Source organism: Pleurodeles waltl, chromosome 4_1 (genome assembly GCF_031143425.1).
Source record: "Pleurodeles waltl isolate 20211129_DDA chromosome 4_1, aPleWal1.hap1.20221129, whole genome shotgun sequence".
NCBI lineage: Eukaryota > Metazoa > Chordata > Amphibia > Caudata > Salamandridae > Pleurodeles > Pleurodeles waltl.
In genome coordinates this window covers 7,127,262-7,150,556 of record NC_090442.1, presented here as the reverse complement: position 1 = coordinate 7,150,556, position 23,295 = coordinate 7,127,262, and the positions used below count along the sequence as shown (strand labels likewise).

Below are 23,295 nucleotides of genomic sequence, written 5' to 3'. Positions count from 1 at the left end.
GCTGCAAATGTCCTTCTCTGCCTTTGAAGACCAGTTTGGCTACCCTCCCCCTTCCTGCCTCACCATCTGCTGAGGGGAGATTCTCTCCCCCAAGCACATTCCTTTGTGTGAAGCCTGGCCACTTCACACCTCATCAAGGCAGCCTGGCCAGGCTGCTAGAGGCTGGCCAATCAGAGCACAGCAGCAAAAACAATGCAGAGCTGAAATTGGCAACTTTTTAGGTAAAGTCTAAACTTTTTACCTGAACTAGTTATATTAAATCCAACAACTGGAAGTTGTAGGATTTATTACAACAATTAATTTGATACCAAATTCTTGGTATGCAACATTTAAGGAGACTTTAAAATTTAAAATAAAGTCTACCCATTCTAGCCTATGAAGGCCATTTACTTCAATGAGGGAAAAACGAATTTGGCTGTTTTTACCTCACCAGGGCTTATAAATCTATTTTTATAAAGTCCCTGCTTAAAGTTACATGGCACCCAGCCCTAGGGGCACATAGGGCACACCTTAGGGGTGACTTATATGTAAAAATAAGGTAGTTTAAGACTTTGGAAGTACCTTTAATTCCAAAGTCGAATGTGCATATAACTTTAATTTAAAAGCAGCCAGCAAGGCAGGCTTGCTTTTAAAATTACACTGGGCACCTCAGCAATGCACCTAGGTGTGCACCACCTATGCTGTGGTCCCTAAACCTACATGCCCTACCATATACTAGGGACTTATAGGTAGGTTAACTTAGCCAATTATAATTAGCCTTATTTGCATATCCATTTTACACAGAGCACAGGCCCTGGGACTGGTTAGCAGTACCCAGGGCACCATCAAAGTCAGGAAAACACCAGCAAAAAGAGGAAAATGGGGGCAAAAAGTTATGGGGCCTCTGCAATCAGCCCTGTTTTCTCACACAACCCCCCCCCCAGCCCACACGCCCAGGAGACTCAGCCCAACCCTGGGAGAGTCTTCCTGGCTTGTTAGGCGAGGAAGACAGTGAAGAAAACTGGCTGTCCCTTTGCAGGGCCTACTCTGCCTTATATCCTCCTGTCAGGGTCACTCCCTATGGGTAGTGAAGCCATCCCAACAGTAAAAGGACCCAACTCAAACTGAAACTTTCCTCTAGGGGGGTCTTCCTCCTTTCTCTCTGCCAACTTGGGTAGTGAGGTGCCCACCTCCCCTACTCCAAACTTTGCTAGGGCAACACCTAGCTTACCCAAAGAGGTCACCCAACACTTGAGCAACCCCACCATGACCAACAGGGTCAGGGGGCCTACTTTGCTATTGGCCCTGGGGTCTGCCTCCCAGGCCAAGTACAGTGCTGCCTGGAAGGCTAGCACCCAGCAGAGGCTACTGACAGCTGTCAGTACCCAGAACCACACCCTAAGCTCTCCACTGACAGGTGGCTGAGCTGCTTTAGGGGCATCTTTGGGGTCCTGGCACCCCTCTTGCTGTCTAGAGTGGGGGGCTACCACCTCCTGTGGCAGACACCCTCCTTCCACTCTCCCTTCTGTCAGTGCAGGGGCAACACCTTGCATCTGGACAGCTGCCTGACTACTCAGGACTTCCTTGGGGTCAGGTGAGGCCTCACCAGTGCCATCTCTGGGCTCCCCCCTTACTGGGGCAGAAGGCCCTTGGCTCCCTGGAACTCTCTTTAAGAGTGGCCTACCCTTCCTTTTCTTCTTTCCTTTTCTTGGGGACCCCTGTCTCCTAACTGTAGGGACTGACTCCCCAGGACTTTGGGTTGGGGGGGCGCCTTGGGCGACCACCCCATCTGTGACCAGACTCACCTCTGGGAGGTCATTGCCCAGGATACAATCTAGGGGAAGGTCAGCACTGACTACCACCCTAATCCAGTCAAGGATACCCTCCCTCTCTAGGGGCACTATGGCTACAGGTTTGGAGGTGACCTCCCCTGTGGCTATCCTGACTTTCTTTGTCTTTCCTGGGACATACATGTCTGGGGTCATTAACCGGTCACTCACTATAGTGTGACTGGCACAGGTGTCCCTCAGGCCAGTGGTAGGGATCCCATTCACTTGAATGTGGTGGAAGTGCCTACTCCCACCCTCAGGGATCACCAGCTTACCATCTGGTCCTGTCTCCCAGCTAAATGCTAGGAGGACTTCATCATCTGAGGAATCCTCCTCTATGGCTACACTGGACAGCCCAGTGCTAACCACCTTCTTTGGACAGGCTGCATCTCCTCTGAAGTGACCTGTCTGCTGACAGTCAAAGCAAGCCCTACTGTCCAAGAGCTTTTTTAACCCTGGGTCTAACTGTCTCTGCTGGTCAGAGTGGGATTTACTCTCCTCCTTCTTAGGGTTCTGGGGTACAGAGGGAGTCTCTGTGGTGGGCTTACCACCTCCCTCCTTAGGTTTTTGGGGACCTGTCCCCCCCTTCTTGGAGTCTCCCCCCTGGGACTTGACAACCACCCTGGTTCTCAACCACTCATCAGCTGCCTCCCCTAGCTCTCTAGGGTTGGTCTGCTTAGAGTCCACTAGATGCTGGCGTAACCTTTCTTGGGTACAATTGGTCAAGATGTGCTCTCTCATGATCAGATTGTATAACCCCTCATAAGTATCTACTTTGTTACCAATAATCCAGCCCTCTAGTGCCTTTAGTGAAATGTCCACAAAGTCAACCCAAGACTGGGTACTGACCTTCTGGGTGTCCCTGAACTTCATTCTATATTGCTCTGGGGTCAGACCAAACTTCTTGGCTAAGCACCTCTTCATACTAGGGTATGAATCTGCCTCCTCCCCCCTTAAGATCAGAAGCCTATCCCTCCCTGAGTTGGGGACCAACTCCCACAAAAGGGAACCCCAGTATTGAGGCCTAACCCTTCTCATTTGGAGTGCCCTCTCAAAGGCCCCTAGCCACTTATCTATGTCATCCCCCTCTACATAAGCAGGAACTACCCCCTTGGGTAATCTGGGGCAAACTCCCCCACCCATGGACACCTCAGCTTCTTTATCGCTGCTTCCATCTCTTTTCTCTTTGTATGCCCACTTTTTCTTTTCTAGGGCCAGCTTCTCTGCTTCCAAAGCTATGTATGCTAGCTGGGCCTCCAGCTCTCTTTCTCTGATGGATGGGTTCTCTCCTCCTGAAAGGACCCCCTTCCCACCACTAGCTTTGGATCTGCCCCTAGTGACTGTATTTACTGAGGACCGTTCTTCCTCATCCTCACTTAGGCTCAGATGCCTTCCCTCCCCTGAGTGGTTAGAGCTAGCATCCTCCCTTCTTTCTCCCTCCTCTGGAGCTTCTTCTGACTCTACCTCTTGGGCCTCAGCCCATGCTGTCAGGGATGTGATCAGGATTTGCTTCCTGAGATCAGTGGTTGCAGGCAACCCTCTTTCAATACACAACCCCCTAAGCTGGACTACTGTCAGTGTGGGTAGGCTAGCCAGATCAAGCTCCATGGTTCCCTAGTTTTGTGTCAACAAAAACTTTTTGCAAAAATTGGAAACAAGAATTTAGAAAAATTACAAAAATTCAATAATTGAAATTAATCCAAATTAAAAATTAAAAACAATTTTTGCACTAGGACAATTTAAAGGATTTTTAATTTGTTTTACCTAAAACTGTAACGTGATATTGAACACAAGTACAGGATCCCGTCGCTGCTTCCAATTATGTTGGAAAATGGGTTATTGGTAGGGCAGGTAGGTACCTACACCTAGCAACAAGCCACAAACCTCCACATAAGTACAGTTAGGTCTCAGTAAATTAATCCCAGCTCTACCCTTGGTAGCTTGGCATTGAGCGTCAAGGCTTAACTTAGGAGACAAAGTGTAAAGCATTCAAATATCACAAAACAGTAATTAAATAAAACACAGGAAACAGTTTAAAAATCCAAAACCAATTTATAAAAATAGCTTATATTTTTATCTTTAAAATGACACAAAAACGATTAAAATCGGTTCAGGGGAACCGGAGATATGAATTTTTAAAGAATTATTACTTTTCTAGCGCTTAGAAACAAAAGGCGCCAATCGGGTCATCTGGTTGCACCTCGACCGGGGCAAAGTCAAACTTTCAGGCCGACCGCGATGGAGCCCTGCTCGGCTACAGGTCGCGGGAGGCCTCGGTTAAAAAGTTACCTTCTGACTTAGTCTTTATTTTGAAGTTTTTCTTCACCGGGACGAACCTGCCAGTTGAATCCGACCTCCTGGAGCCCTTGTCCGGATACGCGATGTGGGTTTCCTCGGTGGAGACTTTTACCTTCGGACTTAGTCGTTTTTTTCGAGATGAAAATCCTTCGACCGGGGTAAACCTGGATCTTGATCCGACGTCCATGGAGCCCTTCTCGGATACGATGGCTGGGAGGTCCCGGTCAACTTTTTACGTTCGGACTTAGTCTCTTTTTTGGATGTTTTTCTTTACCGGGACGAACCACGAAGTCAGGCCGGGTCGCGGTTGAGGCAAGCCGGCTAGAATTTCCGCGTCGGGTCGGTCACTTTATGGAGCTTTTTTTCAAAAATTCTCCAATCTTTTCCAAACTTCTGGGGCTTCACCCAGATGTTCTTTTAAGGTTCTTTTGGGGTCCACAGCTCACCCCAAGGGTCCAGAAGTTCTGTGATGGTCCTTGGGGGGTGCGGACTTCAACTCCCAGAATGCACCTGGCGCAAACTCCTTTTTGGCCACTGGACAGTGGTCAGCTGGTCGCTTTCTTCAGGAGTTGGTGCAGGGGACTCTGGTTTAGCAATTTTTCACCTGTAGCAAACAGGGAGTCCCTCCTTGAACCAGTTGAAGCCAGGCAAAGTCCTTCTTGTGGTGAAGCCCAAGTGTGCAGCTGGTGCAGTCCTTCTGAGTGCAGGGTCCAGGTGCAGGCCAGGGGTCCAGCAGGGCAGTCCTTCTTCTTCTTTAGTTCCTTTCTTGTTGATTTCTGGAGGGGATCTGAGGCGTGGGTGCAGGTCTGCCAGTTTTATCCTTGCTCCTGGGTGAAAAGCAGGGGGGCCCTGGTTCTCCAATCAGGGACAGGGTCGTCCCCCTGTGATGACCACTTCCTGGGAAGTGTGGCAAAAATCCATCCCAGAAGGCAACAGTCTCTAAAAATCCAACATGGATGAATCTGATTTTTGGAGGTTACATCTGGCTGAGCCCACCCACTGGTGTGGCTAAAAATCATAAACACACCCCTCTCCTGCCCTCTCCTAATCTAATCAAGGGGGCACCTAATTGTCTGGGGTTGCAGGATGTGGGGGTGTTGCTGGGTGCTGCAAATGTCCTTCTCTGCCTTTGAAGACCAGTTTGGCAGCCCTCCCCCTTCCTGCCTCACCATCTGCTGAGGGGAGATTCTCTCCCCCAAGCACATTCCTTTGTGTGAAGCCTGGCCACTTCACACCTCATCAAGGCAACCTGGCAGAAGCTGCTGCAGGCTGGCCAATCAGAGCACAGCAGCAAAAACAATGCAGAGCTGAAATTGGCAACTTTTTAGGTAAAGTCTAAACTTTTTACCTGAACTAGTTATATTAAATCCAACAACTGGAAGTTGTAGGATTTATTACAACAATTAATTTGATACCAAATTCTTGGTATGCAACATTTAAGGAGACTTTAAAATTTAAAATAAAGTCTGCCCATTCTAGCCTATGAAGGCCATTTACTTCAATGAGGGAAAAACGAATTTGGCTGTTTTTACCTCACCAGGGCTTATAAATCTATTTTTATAAAGTCCCTGCTTAAAGTTACATGGCACCCAGCCCTAGGGGCACATAGGGCACACCTTAGGGGTGACTTATATGTAAAAATAAGGTAGTTTAAGACTTTGGAAGTACCTTTAATTCCAAAGTCGAATTTGCATATAACTTTAATTTAAAAGCAGCCAGCAAGGCAGGCTTGCTTTTAAAATGACACTGGGCACCTCAGCAATGCACCTAGGTGTGCACCACCTATGCTGTGGTCCCTAAACCTACATGCCCTACCATATACTAGGGACTTATAGGTAGGTTAACTTAGCCAATTATAATTAGCCTTATTTGCATATCCATTTTACACAGAGCACAGGCCCTGGGACTGGTTAGCAGTACCCAGGGCACCATCGAAGTCAGGAAAACACCAGCAAAAAGAGGAAAAAGGGGGCAAAAAGTTATGGGGCCTCTGCAATCAGCCCTGTTTTCTCACACAGGGCAAGTGAAGAAATCACACATAAAGGCAGAACACGCAACGCAGCAGACAGATTTGCTGCACTGTGCTGCGCAGGGGAGAAGGGAAGAACCTTGCAGGGACATTTCTGCTAAGACTGGCCTGCTGCCATCGCCCAAAGGACAGCCTTGCACTATGGTGCACAGGTGAGTGTGTGCTGTATAGCTTAGGATTTGTACTTAAGGCATATCCTTCCAGTGTAAAGTCCTATACTTAGATAAGCTAAAAAGGATCCCTATTATTAGAACGTGTGCTGTGCCCTGCAGCACACTAGGAATAAAAACATTTCCACTTGTTAACACTTGCTTCAAGGAAGCATTAGCTAAGATGCAAAGCCTGGTCTGGATAGCTTAGTAGATTCAGCTTTTCATCCAAAATATGGGTGCTTGTGCTGATCCAACCCACTAACACCCCAAGAACGCCCCCAGTGCAAAGTGATGCAAAGTGACGCAAAGCAGCACTAACTGGACTGAGGGAGGAGACCCTTTCCACCAGCACAAAGCACCTTTTCCAGTGGAAACTCAGTCCCTATGTATCACTTTGCACCAAGTTGGCCAGTTTGCAACGGGGGAAATTGTAAGTAAATCTGGACTTGAGTGTAACTATCCTATCTTGGTACCGGCTGACATTGGCATGGTCCCAGCTGTGGCAGTCACAGTCCTGAGCTGGTGTCCTGTGACATTACTGAGTTATTGTGACACACACAGGAGTAACTGGCCAGTGTTCGTGCACACTAGGAGGTAATGACTTGTAACTGCACTGGCTGACACTAGCGTGCTACCACAAAATATAGTTTTTAATATTAATCTGCACAAGTATCAACTCCACAATACTGGTTAGCATCATATTGTGAAGGTATGCAGATATGGGGTTAGAGTAGTAAACCTATACTTCCCTGTGTATGTTTACCTTGGTGATATATTGGTCGATGATATTTTGGAAAGATTAATGTGCAAGTCAATATTTCCATATGCAATATTTTGATATAAAACCACTGACAATCAGTGATCAGTCTGGACACACAAGACAGTGGCTTATTCTTCACAATCACTGAGAGGCAATGACCAGCATTGGCACACACTGAGAGACAATGGTCAGCACTGGCACACTGAAAGGCAATGTTCAGCATTGGCACACACTGAAAGGCAATGTTCAGCATTGGCACACACTGAGAGGCAATGGTTAGCATTGGCACACTGAGAGGCAATGGTCAGCATCAGCACACATCAAGAGGCAATGTTGAACCCAATGAAATAATGACTAATTCTCAGTGCTCACTAAAAAGAAATATCAGACACTAGTACACATTGAGAGGTTGTGGTGAACATTGGCACCCTTTGACCTTCTTCACTAAGGCAAACTTAAACCTTTCTGTATGGTTACTATTTTTTAGTATTCACAAACTATAAGTTCAGTTTTACTAACAGTAATTTTGGAGACTTCACACTCATAGAAGAGACTCCGTACATAAAAAGATAGGCCTGTTCTATCATTTTATATGCAGAGTTCTCAGTTTCAGTCTTGGCATGTACTGAGACTCAGTGACCAGTCTTGGCACACACTGAGATTCAGTGAACAGTCTTGACACACACTGAAACTCAGTGACCAGTCTTGGCACACATTGAGACTCAGTGACCAGTCTTGGCACACACATTGAGACTCAGTGACCAGTCTTGGCACACACCGAGACTCAGTGACCAGTCTTGACACACACTGAGACTCAGTGACCAGTCTTGGCACACACTGAGACTCAGTGACCAGTCTTGGCACACACATTGAGAGTCAGTGGCCACTCTTGGCACACATGGAGACTCAGTGACCAGTCTTCATACACACTGAGACTTAGTGACCACTCTTGGAACACACTGAGATTCAGTGACCAGTCTTGGTACACACTGAGACTCAGTGACCAGTTTTGGTACACACTGTGACTTAGTGACCAGACTTGGCACACACTGAGACTCAGTGATCAGTCTTCATACACACTGAGACTCAGTGACCGTTCTTGACACACACTGAGACTCAGTGACCGGTCTTGGCACACACTGAGACTCAGGAACCAGTCTTGACACACACTGAGACTCAGTGACCAGTCTTCGTAAACACACTCAGTGACCAGTCTTCGCACACTCTGATATTTATTGGAATGACCTGACACACCCTAACTCAGGCTATCACAAGTCCTCCTATGATTTTGTTCTCCAGCTACAAGCAGGTGAGCCTCTCCCACATGTAAAGTTAAATGCCGGATTCTGTGATTTCCTCTCCAGGTGGCCGGGAGATCCCTTGCGTAAGGAAGCAGGCGATAGCCCTGGGAGTGATGGTTGCAGTGACTACATTCATAAACATCGTGCTCTACCGTCTTGGTAAGAAGTGTGGAGTTGATTTTTAAACCCTGCGACCCCCGTGGCACGTGAAAGAGCTTCTCTGCTTAAGACATGATTAGAAGAGCTGTAGATGAAAAGAAATGGAGGCTCCTAATTCTACATTTTAATCGCAGAGGTGCAGTTTGTAGTTGTTCATCAGCCCCAGCAGTAACGCCTGATTCACAGTTTTGTCCTAAACATTGTTTAATATTGTACATTCCGCTGGATGGTGATGATGAGGATGGTGATGATGATGAAGATTAAGGGCCAGATTCTCAAAGGTAAAGTTAGACCGAAAGTCTAACTTTACTACTTTTCAACATTCACAAAGGTAAAGTACTGCTCGTAACTTTACTACTAGTGATTTTACTATTAGTAAGTTTACTAGCAGTAAACTTGCTAGTAGGAACTTACCTTTGTGAATATCGAAAAGTAGTAAAGTTAGACGATTGCTCTCAGTTAGACTTGAGGTCTTAATTTGCACTTCAGGTGTACAGTTAGACTTCAGGTGTAATGTTGGACTTCAGGTGTAAAGTTAGGCTCAGGTGTAAAGTTATACCTCAGGTGTAATGTTGGACTTCAGGTGTAAAGTTCCACTTCAGGTGGAAAGTTAAGCTTCAGGGGTAAAGTTAGAGTTCTGGTGTAAAGTTACACTTCTGGTGTAAATTCAGACTTCAGCTGAAATGTTGGTCTTCATGTGTAAAGTTAGGCTTCAGGTGTAAAGTTAGACTTTTGATCTAAATTTATCTTTGTGAATCGGGCCCTAAGTGTTGATAGTTGCAGAAGGCTCCTGAAGGGGGTGCCCCTCTCAGTGATGATGATGATGGTGATGATGCTGATTATTAAATGTTGTCAGGGTTGAGAGCTACAGAAGGTTCCTGAAGAGGGCACCGTGGCCAGTGATGATGATGATGGTGGTGATGATGATTATTAAATGTTCCAAGTCCCGAGAGCTGTGGAAGGCTCCTGAAGGGGGCGATGTGGCCAGTGATGATGATGATGGTGACGATGATTATTAAATGTTCTGAGTCCCGAGACCTGTGGAAGGCTCCTGAAAGGGCTGCTGTGGCCAGTGATGATGATGATGGCGATGATGGTGATTATTAAATGTCCCGAGTCCCGAGAGCTGTGGAAGGCTCCTGAAGGGGGTGCTGTGGCCAGTGATGATAATGATGGTGATGATGGTTATGACGATAGTGAAGATGGTGATGATATTGATGATGATGGTGATGATGATGATTAATAAATGTTCTGAGTCCCGAGAGCTGTGGAAGGCTCCTAAAGAGGGCATCATGGCCAGTGATGATGATGATGGTGATGATGATGATTATTAAATGTTCTGAGTCCCGAGAGCTGTGCAAGGCTCCTAAAGGGGGCCCCGGGGCCAGTGATGATGATGATGGTGATGATGATGATTATTAAATGTTCTGAGTCCCGAGAGCTGTGGAAGGCTCCTGAAGGGGGCGCCGTGGCCAGTGATGATGATGATGGTGATGATGATGATTATTAAATGTTCTGAGTCCCGAGAGCTGTGGAAGGCTCCTGAAGGGGGTGCCGTGGCCAGTGATGATGATGATGGTGAGGATGACATGTCAGAAAGGGCCGCAGTGAAGAGCGGTCGCTGATGAAATGTGAATGTGCTTTAAATCCTTGCCCTGACTCTGACTGACTAAAATAGGGGCACACGCGTTCAGCGGGGCTGGGGGGAAATAGTTCATCTTTGAATGTACTTTTTAAGGTTAGTTGGCTAAGCAGCCCTAGGTTTGAAGGCAAGGCGCACAGTGAGCACATGTCACCAATGTAATCTGGTTATAAACACTCCACTTTTCACAACGTTTTCCACCAAGTCCTCCTGAACAGCCATTCAGGACCCCTCTCGTTGAACAGTGCCAAGACATTAAATATTATTTGCTCCCTTCACTCCCTCAGTGACCGCTCCACCCGTGGGGTCTCCTTTTACGCTTTCCCTCCTACACCCACCTTCTTTCTCCTCCTTTCAATCCTCTCTCTCTAGATCACCGCCCCTCCACCTTCTCCCTCAGTGCTTCCCTTGGCCCTCAGTCCTTCTCCTTATCTTCTATGTCCCTCAGTTTGTGCCCCTCTCTCTCCATCCCTCAGTCCCTCAGGAAGCTGCACTGATCCTGCCCTGGAGACCCTTCACATCCACTCCTGGGATCACAGCTGCGTTTTGTACTAAGATGAAATCACAGTGAATAGAAACAAGCGGTTTATGTCCGACTCAAGGAGCTTTAGTCTGACTTCTTAGTTATTATGATTCAGTAAAAATATATTAACATGAACTTGCAGCCGGCACACCCTGAGGAGGTGTGATGGTGCCACATGAGCTATTAAAATACTGTTGCAGCCTGACTGAGCCTTTTGTGGTCATCGTCAACAAATGTTTCACACCTTATTTAGAATCAGGGAAAGGAGCTACATTGGGACTTATTCACAAACATAAGCTTACACCTTTGTGTAAGTTTACAATTGTTTGCTATTCACAAAGGTATTTTATGAGTAGTTTCTTTATGGCAGAGGAGCCTCCACATATAAAAAGGAGTGTTCTATCTTTTATGTGCGGGGACTCGGAAGCCGTAAAGATACTGCTAGTAAAATACCTTCGTGAATAACAAACAATTGTAAACGTAGACAAAAGTGTAAGTTGACCTTTGTGAATCAGGCTCATTCACAAGCACACATTTTTGTATCTTGTGATGAACAAGAATAATAGCGCATTGAAGTTAAACATGTCTAACACCATGTTACTGCGCTACTAGAGGGTGCAAAGTGCTGAAGACTTTCTTGGTTATTGTGAGAGAAAGTTAATTAGGGCCCTGCAGCTTGGAGTGGAAAAAATTCACACCTTCTTTCCTCACTTAATCTCTTGTATTTGTTTTCTCTCTCTCATCTCCACCTCCCCTCTCTTCGGGTTCTACCACCCTGCAGTGGAGAGAGAAGTGTTCTACCGCCCCAGGGTGCAGAGCTGTGCTGGTCTCCAAGGCCAGGCTCGTGATGGTCAAGGCTCTTTCAAGAATCCTCCGCTCTCTCTTCTGAAAACCTCTCTGTGCCTCCGTACAGGTAAATGTTATGTCTCTGTGTCTCTGGCCAGGTAAAACACTTCTCTTACTTTGAGTCAACATGTTATGTCTCTGTGTCTCTACCCAGGTAAAAAGCTTCTCTCTGTGAGAAAAGGCCTCTTTTTGACATTGCTACCCCCCACTTTTTGCCTGATGTATAATGTAGCCTAGAAATGATTGTGCCCAGGGCCCCTGCTAACCAGGTTCACTGGGCCAGAGCTCTTTCCCTAAAACTGTTGTGATGCATTGGCACAATTGGATACACTCCTAGCTACCACTATAAGTCCCTAGTAAGAGAGTACTTACGTACCCAGGGCATGGGGTGCTATGGGTAGGCCCCTAAGGGCAGCAGCACTGATTGTGCCACCCTGTAGGGCCATGCGTTCAGATGTACCCAGCACTGCCATCGCAGGCTGAAAGTCCTGGTGCAAACCTAAAACACAAACTCGACATGGCACACTGCCTGTGTGCCCTGTCCAACATCAACTGCATTTACTATGGGTAAGTGTAGGAGGCTGGCCTGGTTTGCAGTGGGTACCAAAGGTACTTACACCTTATAACAGGTCCAGTTATCCCTTGTTAGTGAAATGTAGTCAGTATCTAGAAGCCAGGCTCTCTAGGGGTGGTATAGGTGAGCAGCCAAGGCCTAACTAGGAGTCATGCAAAGCTCATGCAATACCACTGTAGACACACCGTATTTACACACATGAAAGAAAATACTCAGGCCCATATTTATTTATATTTATGCGCAAAAGTGATGGAAACTTACAAAATACAATTGTATTTTGTAATTTTGCGCCATTTTTGAGTCAAAAAGCAGTGCAAAAACAGCGCTAAAAAAGTATAAATATGGGCCTCAGTGTTACAAAAATAAAGGTACTTTATTTTGGTGAAACAAATGCCAATAATACCTTCGAGGCTATACTCCCTTAGGATGTAAGGAATGTACACAAATTATATACACTAGAATGCAGAATTAGCTGTAAAAACTGTTAGAAAACAGTACACATAGTGAAACACACTAGTTAGAAATGGGCCTAGGCGGAACGCAAACCATATACTAAAATAGTAGAATGCAAAAGTCGTTTTCCCACCCAGGCAAGTGTAGTGTGTAGAGGAGCGCTGCTGGGAGTGTAAGAAAACACCAAAGGTAAGTAATAGAACCTACCCCAGAGCCCAGGAAAGCAGGAGTAAATCACAGTAAGTTTCCTAGAACACACAAGAACACGTGATATAAGATGTTGCAAGAACCAGAATATGGGAAAGTAGCCTCAGCATGGATACCCCCATTTTTGGCCTGTTTGTCAGTGTGTCTTGACTGTGTCACTGGGATCCTGCTAGACCCTCTTATATGTCCCTAGTACATGGTACTCAGGTACCCAGGACATTGGGGTTCCAGGGGATCCCTATGGGCTGCAGCATTACTTTTTCCACCCATAGGAAGCCGATGCAAAGGCTCCTACAGGACTGCCATTGCAGCCTGTGTGAAATAGTGCATGTACTGTTTCACAGCCATTTTCAAAGCACCAGGTCACTTATAAGTCACATAAGTCACATATATGTCAGGCCTTCAGACGCTGAAGGCTGGGTGCAAAGTATCTGTGTGTGAGTGCACCCCCTGCACTAGCAGAGGTGCCACAACGTCGTCCAGGCTCATCTTCCCAGACTTTGTGAGCGCGGGACGCCATTTTAAGTGTGCACTGGACATAGGTCAATACCCATGTACAGCTTCACGAGGTAACTCGGAATATGGCCAAGTATGGTGTTTAACAACTGGGAATTGTACCCCAATACTGATTGCAGTATTGGTTGCACAATTCCATGCACTCAGGGTGCTCCACAGTACTGCCATACCAGCCTTCCGTGGTTGCCCCAGCTGCTGCCACCTCACAGACAGGCTTCTGCCCTCCTGGGGCTTGAGCAGCTCAATCCCAGGAAGGCAGAACAATGCGTTTCCTTTAGGAGCCGGGTGTTACACCCTCTCCCTTTGGAAATAGGTGTTACAGGCATGGGAGGAGTATCCTCCCAGAGCCTCTGGAAATGTTTTGAAGGGCACTGATGGTGTTCTTCTTGCATAATCCAGTCTACGCCGGTTCAAGGACCCCCAGTCCCTGCTCTGGCGCGAAACTGGACAAAGGAAAGGGGAGTGACCACTCCCCTGTCCGTCACCACCCCAGAGTGTCCCTGGATTTTGCCATCTTGGATTCCAAGGCCACCCCACCTAAACTTACCTGCACAGACCTTTTCCACATGCAGTGGCTCGCAGTGGCCCTGCATCAGCTCCAGATACTTTTAACTGCTGCTCCCGCCAAAACCGGGAGCCGCCTGAACTTCTCCAGCTGGCACAGTGTGCCCATTAATAACCTCGACCAACCTGCAAAAGAAGAACTTGGTAAAGCAACTGTGTGATTTGATATGTATTTTTAAAGGTGACTTTTCATTGATCCCCATGGTGTGTAATTACGCACTAAACTACTATTTTTTTTAATCTTCAAAAATCCATATATCAAAAAGTACTTAACCAATTTTGAAAATCTTGGTATTAAAAATTATATAAAACTCTGAAGTATTTTTATAAATTGGTCTTGAGTTATTCCTTTGAATGTTTGAGTTGCATGATTGATACTGTGAAAAAATGCTTTGCAGTTCTCCAAGATTAGCCTAACTGCTCGACCAAGCTACCATAAAAGGTAGAGCATTAGGTGATCTAGTTTTTACCCCTGTAAACCAACGTGTGGTTGCCGGACCCCCTGCACAGTGTGCCTAGCATTGCACACTACATGGAGGGCCAGCCTCCTACACCATTACTTTGGGTCAACATGTTATGTCTCTGTGACTCTGGCCAGGTAAAAAGCTTCTGTTACTTTGAGTCAACATGTTATGTCTCTGGACAGGTAAAAAGCTTCTCTTACTTTGAGTCGACATGTTATGTCTCTGTGTCTCTCTCCAGGTAAAGATTGTTTCCTGCTCTGTTCCAACATGTTGTGGTGCATGACATCATGTCAGATGTGCATAGTGCCCCTGTGGCATGGCCTGGCCTTCATGCAGGTTTGGGTTCAGCCATGTCAGTGAGCATCACTCTAGGAGAGTAGATGCTGAAAGTGAGGGCGGTGGTTGTAGACACAGGGGTGAGGTAGACGTGGGTAGTATTGGTAAATGTACCCTTCTTACTTTTACCGTGTGCAGCTCGTTCAACATATCTGTCTTGTACCAGTGGTGCAGCAGGGATGCCAAGAGCTCTAAACCAGATACAACTGGAGTGCAGTGGGCCCCTCACAGCCCTGGGGCCTTCACAGCCCAGGCCCCAGTGCCACTACACCTGCTGCACTCTTGGTAGGTACTCCACTACCTGACACCCCTTTCACCTCACATGTAAGTATGTCCCTAACATGTCAAGTTATATTGTACTAGGCTGTTTGAGCTCACACACCTGTAACCCAGTGCCACTACACCTGCTGCACGCTTGGTAGGTATGCCCCTGCCTCACACCCCTCACAGCCCTGGGCCCCGGTGCCACTACACCTGCTGCACTCTTGGTAGGTATGCCCCTGCCTCACACCCCTTACAACCCTGGGCCCCAGTGCCACTACACCTGCTGCACTCTTGGTAGGTATGCCCCTGCCTCCCACCCCTCCCACCTCCCACTCTCACATGTAAGTATGTTCCTAACATGTCATGTTGTATTGTACTAGGCTGTTTGAGCTCACACCCCTCACAGCCATGGGCCCCGGTGCCACTACACCTGCTGCACTCTTGGTAGGTACGCCCCTGCCTCACTCCCCTTACAACCCTGGGCCCCATTTCCACTACACCTGCTGCACACTTGGTGGGTACGCCCCTGCCTCACACCCCTCCCACCTCAAACTCTCACATGTAAGTATGTTCCTAACATGTCATGTTGTATTGTACTAGGCTGTTTGAGCTCACACCCCTCACAGTCCTGTACCCCAGTACCACTACACCTGCTGCACGCTTGGTAGGTATGCCCCTGCCTCACACCCCTGGGCCCCGGTGCCACTACACCTGCTGCACTCTTGGTAGGTACGCCCCTGCCTCACTCCCCTTACAACCCTGGGCCCCATTTCCACTACACCTGCTGCACACTTGGTGGGTACACCCCTGCCTCACACCCCTCCCACCTCACACTCTCACATGTAACTATGTTCCTAACATGTCACGTTATATTGTACTAGGCTGTTTGAGCTCACACCCCTCACAGCCCTGTACCCCAGTGCCACTACACCTGCTGCATGCTTGGTGGGTACGCCCCTGCCTCACACCCCTCCCACCTCAAACTCTCGCATGTAAGTATGTTCCTAACATGTCATGTTGTATTGTACTAGGATGTTTGAGCTCACACCCCTCACAGCCCTGTACCCCAGTGCCACTACACCTGCTGCACGCTTGGTGGGTATGCTCCTGCCTCACACCCCTCCCACTCTCACATGTAAGTATGTTCCTAACATGTCATGTTATACTGTACTAGGCTGTTTGAGCTCACACCCCTCACAGTCCTCCGTGACCTGGTCTGTGATACCTCCACACCGCCGATGCTCTTGTGTTACTGTGAACAGCACTTCTGTCTACAGCTGTGCAAAGAAACACAAACACAAAGAGGGTTGAGTGTCAGAGAATCATCAACAAAATTAATGTCTGACTTTAATATTGTGTCTTAAATGTCATTTACAAAACAGCTGTCTCTTTGGCGGTTGATTTTCTATTAACTCCAAAGGGGCGATGATGGACATTTATGACACAATGGCCCAGACTTAAGAAAAGTGGCGCTTCATTACATGATTCATTACATGATTCATTCATTATATGATTTACTCATCACGTTATTTGTTCATTAAATAATTCATTCATTACATGATTTGTTCATTACATGATTCATTCATTCCATTATTCGTTATTACATCATTAATTCATTACATGATTTGTTCATTACATGAAGCTCCTCTTTTCTTGCACCCCATTGCTCCCCCCCTAACGCCACCATGTGTGCTCCGTGTCAATGATTCAGCGCCCTATGGCTCACGTTAGGATCAATAGTGTCACAATTTCTGACGCTGTTGTGATACTTTGCAGGACTAACACCAAAAATGTTGGCGCTAATCCTGTAAAGTACATAGAGGCCCATTATAAACAAAGGTGCGCCTCACTTTAACGCCTGCACTGAGCAGGCGTTAAAAATAATGTGACGCAAAGGGTTACAAAGTGGCACAATGCGTGCATTGCACCAGTTTGTAAATTGGCGCTGTGTTTTTGCCAACCTAACTTAGTGAAAAAACAATGACGCTAATGTGCCCCTAGGTGGTGCTAGGCCCTTCTTAAATTTGGCAAATATTTTTCTCAGACAATATATCAGATTGATCTGAACTCCTCTTTTTCTCCTCTCTCTTTCCCTGTAACTGTTTCTCTCCCTCTTTGTCTTCCGCTTCCTCTTCCTCCTTTCCTCTAACTCTCTGTACCCGTCTCTCCCTCCTCCCTCCATCTCTCTGTACCTGTCTCTCCCCTCCACCCTCCATCTCTCTGTACATGTCTCTCCCTCCTCCCTCTATCTCTCTGTACTCGTCTCTCTCTCGTCCCTCTCTATATCTCTCTGTACCTGTCTCTCCCGCCTTCCTCTTTCTGTACCTGTCTCTCCCTCCTCCTTCCATCTCTCTGTTCCTGTCTCTCCCTCCTCCCTCCCTCTCTCTGTACCTGTCTCTACCTCTATCTCTCTGTACCTGTCTCTCCCTCCTCCCTCCATCTCTCTGTACCCATCTCTCTCTCCTCCCTCCATCTCTCTGTACCTGTCTCTCTCTCCTCCCTCTATCTCTCTGCACCCGTCTCTCTCTCCTCCCTCTCTATATCTCTCTGTACCTGTCTCTCCCGCCTTCCTCTTTCTGTACCTGTCTCTCCCTCCTCCTTCCATCTCTCTGTTCCTGTCTCTCCCTCCCCTCTCTATCTCTCTGTTCCTGTCTCTCCCTCCTCCCTCCATCTCTCTGTAACTGTCTCTCCCTCTCTCTCTCTCTACCTGTCTCTCCCTCCTCTCTCTATCTCTCTGTACCTGTCTCTCCCTCCCTCCATCTCCTCTCTGTACCTGTCTCTCCCACCTTCCTCTTTCTGTACCTGTCTCTCCCTCCTCCTTCCATCTCTCTGTACCTGTCCCTCCCCCCTCTCTCTCTCTGTTCCTGTCTCTCCCTCCTCCTTCCATCTCTCTGTAACTGTCTCTTCCTCTCTCTCTCTCTACCTGTCTCTCCCTCCTCCCTCTATCTCTCTGTACCTGTCTCTCCCCCCCTCTCTCTGTACCTGTCTCTCCCTCCCTCTATCTCTCTGTACCTGTCTCTCCCCCTCCATCACTCTGTATCTGTCTCTCCTTGCTCCCGCCATCTCTCTGTTCCTGTCTCTCCCTCCTCCCCCCATCTCTCTGTACCTGTCTCTCCCTCCCTCTATATCTCTGTACCTGTCTCTCCCTCCTCCCTCCTTCTCTCTGTACCTGTCCATCCCTCCATTTATCTGCACCTGTCTCTCCTTGCTCCCTCCATCTCTCTGTACCTGTCTCTCCCTCCTCCCTCTCTCTCTCTGTACATGTCTCTCCCTCCCTCTATCTCTCTGTACCTGTCTCTCCCTCCTCCCTCCATCTCTCTGTACCTGTCTCTCCCTCCTCCCTCCATCTCTCTGTACCAGTCTCTCCCTCCTCTGTACCAGTTTCCCAGTGCAACCTTCATGACAGACAAGGAGCACTCCCTGGACAGAGCTGCCCCTGGGTGAGAAATGAGCCTGGAACAGAAGATTCCTCTTCATGGAGAGATTTACAGCCTCATCTGAGAGAGACTCTGTGTCTGCACAAAGGTGAGAATATTTTACTTTTTAGCTTTCCACACCCACATTTGATTTATAAATAAAACAAATATTGTTTCAGAAATATGCATAACTTACAGAGAACAATATTTGAATTGAATGTGCTTGTATGAAGGTTAGTGCCTTTCATATATTTTTTAAAACATCTTTCCTTTTGGACAGTCTAAAATAAGAATTCTGAAAATAAGGTTGAAAAGCACCTACGCCTTTTGTGAATATGCACAACAGTGATGGATGGATGCTTGAATTAATGTCAGCCACTGGTAATCACTCGGGCCGCATCGCAATCCATTGTAATCCTGCACACGAGGCCACCTCAGTTTGGACCAGCCATATGCAAATCAGTCTTGGCCCTGCTCCAATAGGAACAGTCCAGCCTGGCCAGGTCCTCCCTGAACCAGAACACAAGCAACCCAGGACCGGTTTCACCCTAGTTATGGGCTCATCAGCCGGGTGCAGCTTGGTTCCGGGGACCTTTTGTGAAAACAGCCACTTATGAGTTCAAGAAGACTATGACAGATGGAGGAAGGGTCAGGGGAGGGGGGGGTGGGGGGAGGAGAGAGAGAGAGAGAGAGAGAGAGAGAGAGAGAGAGAGAGAGAGAGAGAGAGAGAGAGAGAGAGAGAGAGAGAGAGAGAGAGAGAGAGAGAGAGAGAGAGAGAGAGAGAGAGAGAGAGAGAGAGAGAGAGAGAGAGAGAGAGAGAGAGAGAGAGAGAGAGAGAGAGAGAGAGAGAGAGAGAGAGAGAGAGAGAGAGAGAGAGAGAGAGAGAGAGAGAGAGAGAGAGAGAGAGAGAGAGAGAGAGAGAGAGAGAGAGAGCGCTGCCCCAGCACTGAAACATCTGTACATGTACACACTTACACAAAGACATACAAAAACAGGGATTCACAGACACACAAACACAACAAGGCATACTCCAAAGACACCCAATGAGAGGTAGCACCCAATGAGAGGCCCTCTATGAGGCCCGGGTGGGTATATAAATAACACCTAATGAGAGGCAACGTATGAGGCCCGGGTGGATATATAAATAACACCCAATGAGAGGCCACGTATGAGGCCCAGGTGGGTATATAATTAACACAGAATGAGGCCACATATGAGGCCTGGGCGGGTATAAGTATAACACCCAAAAAGAGACCATGTATGAGGCCCAGGTGGGTATATAAGAGGCCTGGCTGGGTGTTTATATAACACCCAAAAAGAGACCATGTATGAGGCCCAGGTGGGTATATATATAACACCCACTGAGAGGCCACGTATGAGGCTTGTGTGGATATATAAATAACACCCAATGAGAGGCCATGTATGAGGCCAGGGTGGGTATATATATAACAGCCAATGAGAGGCCACGTATGAGGCTCGGGTGGATATATAGATAACACCCAATGAGAGGCCACGTATGAGGTCTGGGTGGGTATATAAATAACACCCAATGAGAGGCCATGTATGAGGCCTGGGTGGGTATATATATAAAACACCCAATGAGAGGTCACGGATGAGGCCTCGGTGGGTATATAAATAACACCCAATGAAAGACCATGTATAAGGCCTGGGTGGGTATATAGATAACACCCAATGAGAGGCCACGTATGAGGCATGTGTGGGTATACAAATAACACCCAATGGGAGGCCACATATGAGGCCTGTGTGGGTATATATATAATTTGCAATGAGGGGCCACGTATGAGGCCTGTGTGGGTATATAAATAACATCCAATGAGGGGCCACGTATGAGGCCCGGTTGGGTATATAAATAGCACCCAATGAGAGGCAACGTATGAGGGCCAGGTGGGTATAGAAATACCACTGAATGAGAGGTCATGTATGAGGCCTGGGTGGGTATATAAATAACACCCAATGGGAGGCCACATATGAGGCCTGTGTGGGTATATATATAATTTGCAATGAGGGGCCACGTATGAGGCCTGTGTGGGTATATAAATAACACCCAATGAGGGGCCACGTATGAGGCCAGGGTGGGTATATAAATAACACCCAATGAGAGGCCATGTATGCGGCCAGGTGGGTATATAAATAACACCCAATGAGAGGCCACGTATGAGGCCTGTGTGGGTATATAAATAATATCCAATGAGGGGCCAATGTGGGGCCACGTTTGAGGCCCGGTGGGTAAATAGCACCCAATGAGAGGCCACGTATGAGGCCAGGGTGGGTATATAAATGTGCACCAGTCTTACCTGCTGCTCCTGCCCCTCCCTCACGGCTGCACTCCCTCTTAATCACTCACCCCTACTGAAGCCTCTGCGCACAGTCCTGTTTCTGCGCTTCTGACACATGGGCTTCCCTTTAGCCCAAGAGACAAAGAGATTTGGTTTGCAGCTCTTTGTATTCTCAAGGGAGGCCTATCTCTACACCAATAACACATTTATCAAAAGCTCATGCGGCACAGCGGGTCACCTTGCTGCACTGCGCTGCGGGATAGTGAAAGGGTAGGATTGTACCGTATTCAACAATATAAGGGGCATTCCTGTCTTGCCCTCCGCTGGCGCACAATCTGCTGCCCAGCACCAACATAGGTACCCTTGCTCCATGGTGCAAGTGTGCCAGCGTTATTTTTGTGCAGGAAGGATTGTTTCCTGCACAAAAACAATCTCCTGAGGCATTTTCCTCTTTCAATGCGTGCGGCAAAATGCATCACACATAGATGTCGTTACTCCCTTTCCTCCCAGGGAGTCTCAGCATTTTGACACATTCCCAGGTCTACCAGTAATGGTAAATCTAGAAATGCGCCAAAATTCATTTGTGGATGCGTGGGAACTCCAATGCTCCACCCATGGAACACCTTCCTGGAGCAGAGCAACACAATGCAGCAATGTACGCTGCGTCGCATTACTCTAGATTTATCAAGCCCCTCAGGTGGCCTTGTGTGCCTTGATAAATCTAGCTTAAGAGTTGCATTGCTCTTGTTCCCCGTTGTGTGGTGCAAGGGTGATACAACTACTTGATAAATCTGGCCCCATGTGCCTGGAGAGGAGGTGGGTGTGTGTTAAACTTTTAATTTAATGCTTACATGTATTTTAGTTACTTTTTCCAATTGAATTGTGTGTGTCAGTGTTTGTGTGTGTGTGTGTGTGAGATTGTGTGTGTGTGTGTGTGTGAGATTGTGTGTGTGTGTGTGTGTGTATGTGTGTTTGTGAGATTGTGTGTGTGTGTGTGTGTGTGTGTGAGATTGTGTGTGTGTGTGTGTGTGTTTGTGAGATTGTGTGTGTGTGTGTGTGTGTGTGTGTGTGAGATTGTGTTTGTTGTGTGTGTATACATGTCTGTTCGTGAGATGAGATTGCAGGACACATAATGGTTGCTTTTTGGCCTATTGTACCAAGCTGAAGTCTGAAACACTATCCAGATTCAGAGTTATAAACTCTATCATATCTTCCTCCATATTTTATACAAAGGTTTTATCAGGAAATAGTCAGTTCTGGACAAGGTTTAGTTTAGGGCAGAGCAGTGGGTGCATTCAAGGGCTTATGGATTTAAAGGTCTCCATACACATGTATATCCAGTGATGGGACACCAGGTACTCTGTGGTGCAGACTGGGCATGAGGTTACCACCACAGCTATTTATGATGGTTGACAGTGTTTATAGCGCCACATGTGTGGTAAGCATTGGATGTCGTGCATGATGGACGCGGATGTGCTCCATTCTTCTTGCTGCACACTTGGTGCTCCGCCTTGGCATGTCAGTCATTCATACAGGAGGGTGTGAGGACGATCGGTCATGTTAGTTAGTGCCCTGCCTGGTTTGTGTGATGGGGATGATGTATCTTCATAGTGTCACCTTTATGTGAAACATTGTGTACGGCGTGCGTGGATTGGGGACCACTGATGCTGTTGTGCTGCGCAATTGGTGCTCCACCTTGGCATGTCGCTCATTCATAGAGAAGGGTGTGAGGACGATCGGTCACGTGAGTTAGTGCCCTGCCTGGTTTGTGTGATGGGGATGATGTATCTTCATAGTGTCACCTTTATGGAAACATTATGTACGACGTGTGTAGATTAGAGGCCACTGATGCTGTTTTGCTGCAGACCTGGTGCAGTCAGTGGCAACCTATCTCAAATGATCATACCAAAGCACGCCAATGGCTGGGACCGGGAGTGGTACGGACTTTGGTGCCCCCCAATTAAACCTGTCAATGGTATATTTGAGATCAAGTTCAGTATTCAGCACTGAGGTATTCTGATGAGAATGACGGACAAGTTTAAATGAGGAGATTATATGCAAAATACATGGAATAGACCATCAATAAGTTAACAGCTAAAGTGCATAATTAATAAGTATAAGGAACTCAGTAAAGTTCTATGTAAAATCTATCATAGATTCGCCTCCTAAAGATGGGAGTTAGGGAGTTCCAGAGGACAGAGAAATGCTTGTCCTTTTATAGGACTTTAGACAAAGGGAATGCACCTGCAGTGTCCTGCTGGACACGTTGTGGTGTTTTGCCAGCCACTCGGCTGAGGGCTGGCCTACATCTACACCCCACACACACCCAACACAGGCGTAACCGGTCAGGTGATCCTGCCAATAAAAAGAGTCGGGAGCACGTGCCCGAGGCCAGTTATTAGCACCATGCCACTGTGTCTGCGTCACGTTATTCTCTAGTATGAGGTCCTCGGGCCCCCAACTCTACAGCACCAATGAGGACAAGCTTGAAAAAACGTTATATATTAAAATATTACCATCAAATTTGGAAGGCCTGGACAAGAGACCCTGCAGAAAGGATCAAACAATCAGGGAACTCCCCTAGAGAGGTATATAAGACAGTAAATTTATGTGTAACGCATGATACTCCAGAATCGGGGCCTATTGTATCAGTAGGATGATGCGCAGCGCTGGCACGTCACATTCT

The 23,295-nt window shown here is 47.3% G+C and overlaps 1 protein-coding gene across 2 annotated transcripts in view; it reads left to right on the top strand.

Annotated features, from left to right (window-relative positions):
- Nucleotides 1–23,295, top strand: part of LOC138288408 (E3 ubiquitin-protein ligase TRIM39-like) — a 49,441-nt gene that overhangs the window by 5,593 nt on the left and 20,553 nt on the right. The window contains exons 2-4 of one of the 2 annotated variants that reach the window (XM_069229967.1): nucleotides 8,412–8,507; nucleotides 11,454–11,585; nucleotides 18,278–18,421. In XM_069229967.1, the coding sequence (XP_069086068.1) occupies nucleotides 8,412–8,507; nucleotides 11,454–11,585; nucleotides 18,278–18,421 (372 nt within the window). Of the gene's footprint in view, nucleotides 1–8,411; nucleotides 8,508–11,453; nucleotides 11,586–18,256; nucleotides 18,422–23,295 lie in introns of both variants that reach the window. The other variant, XM_069229966.1, reaches the window with a different exon arrangement.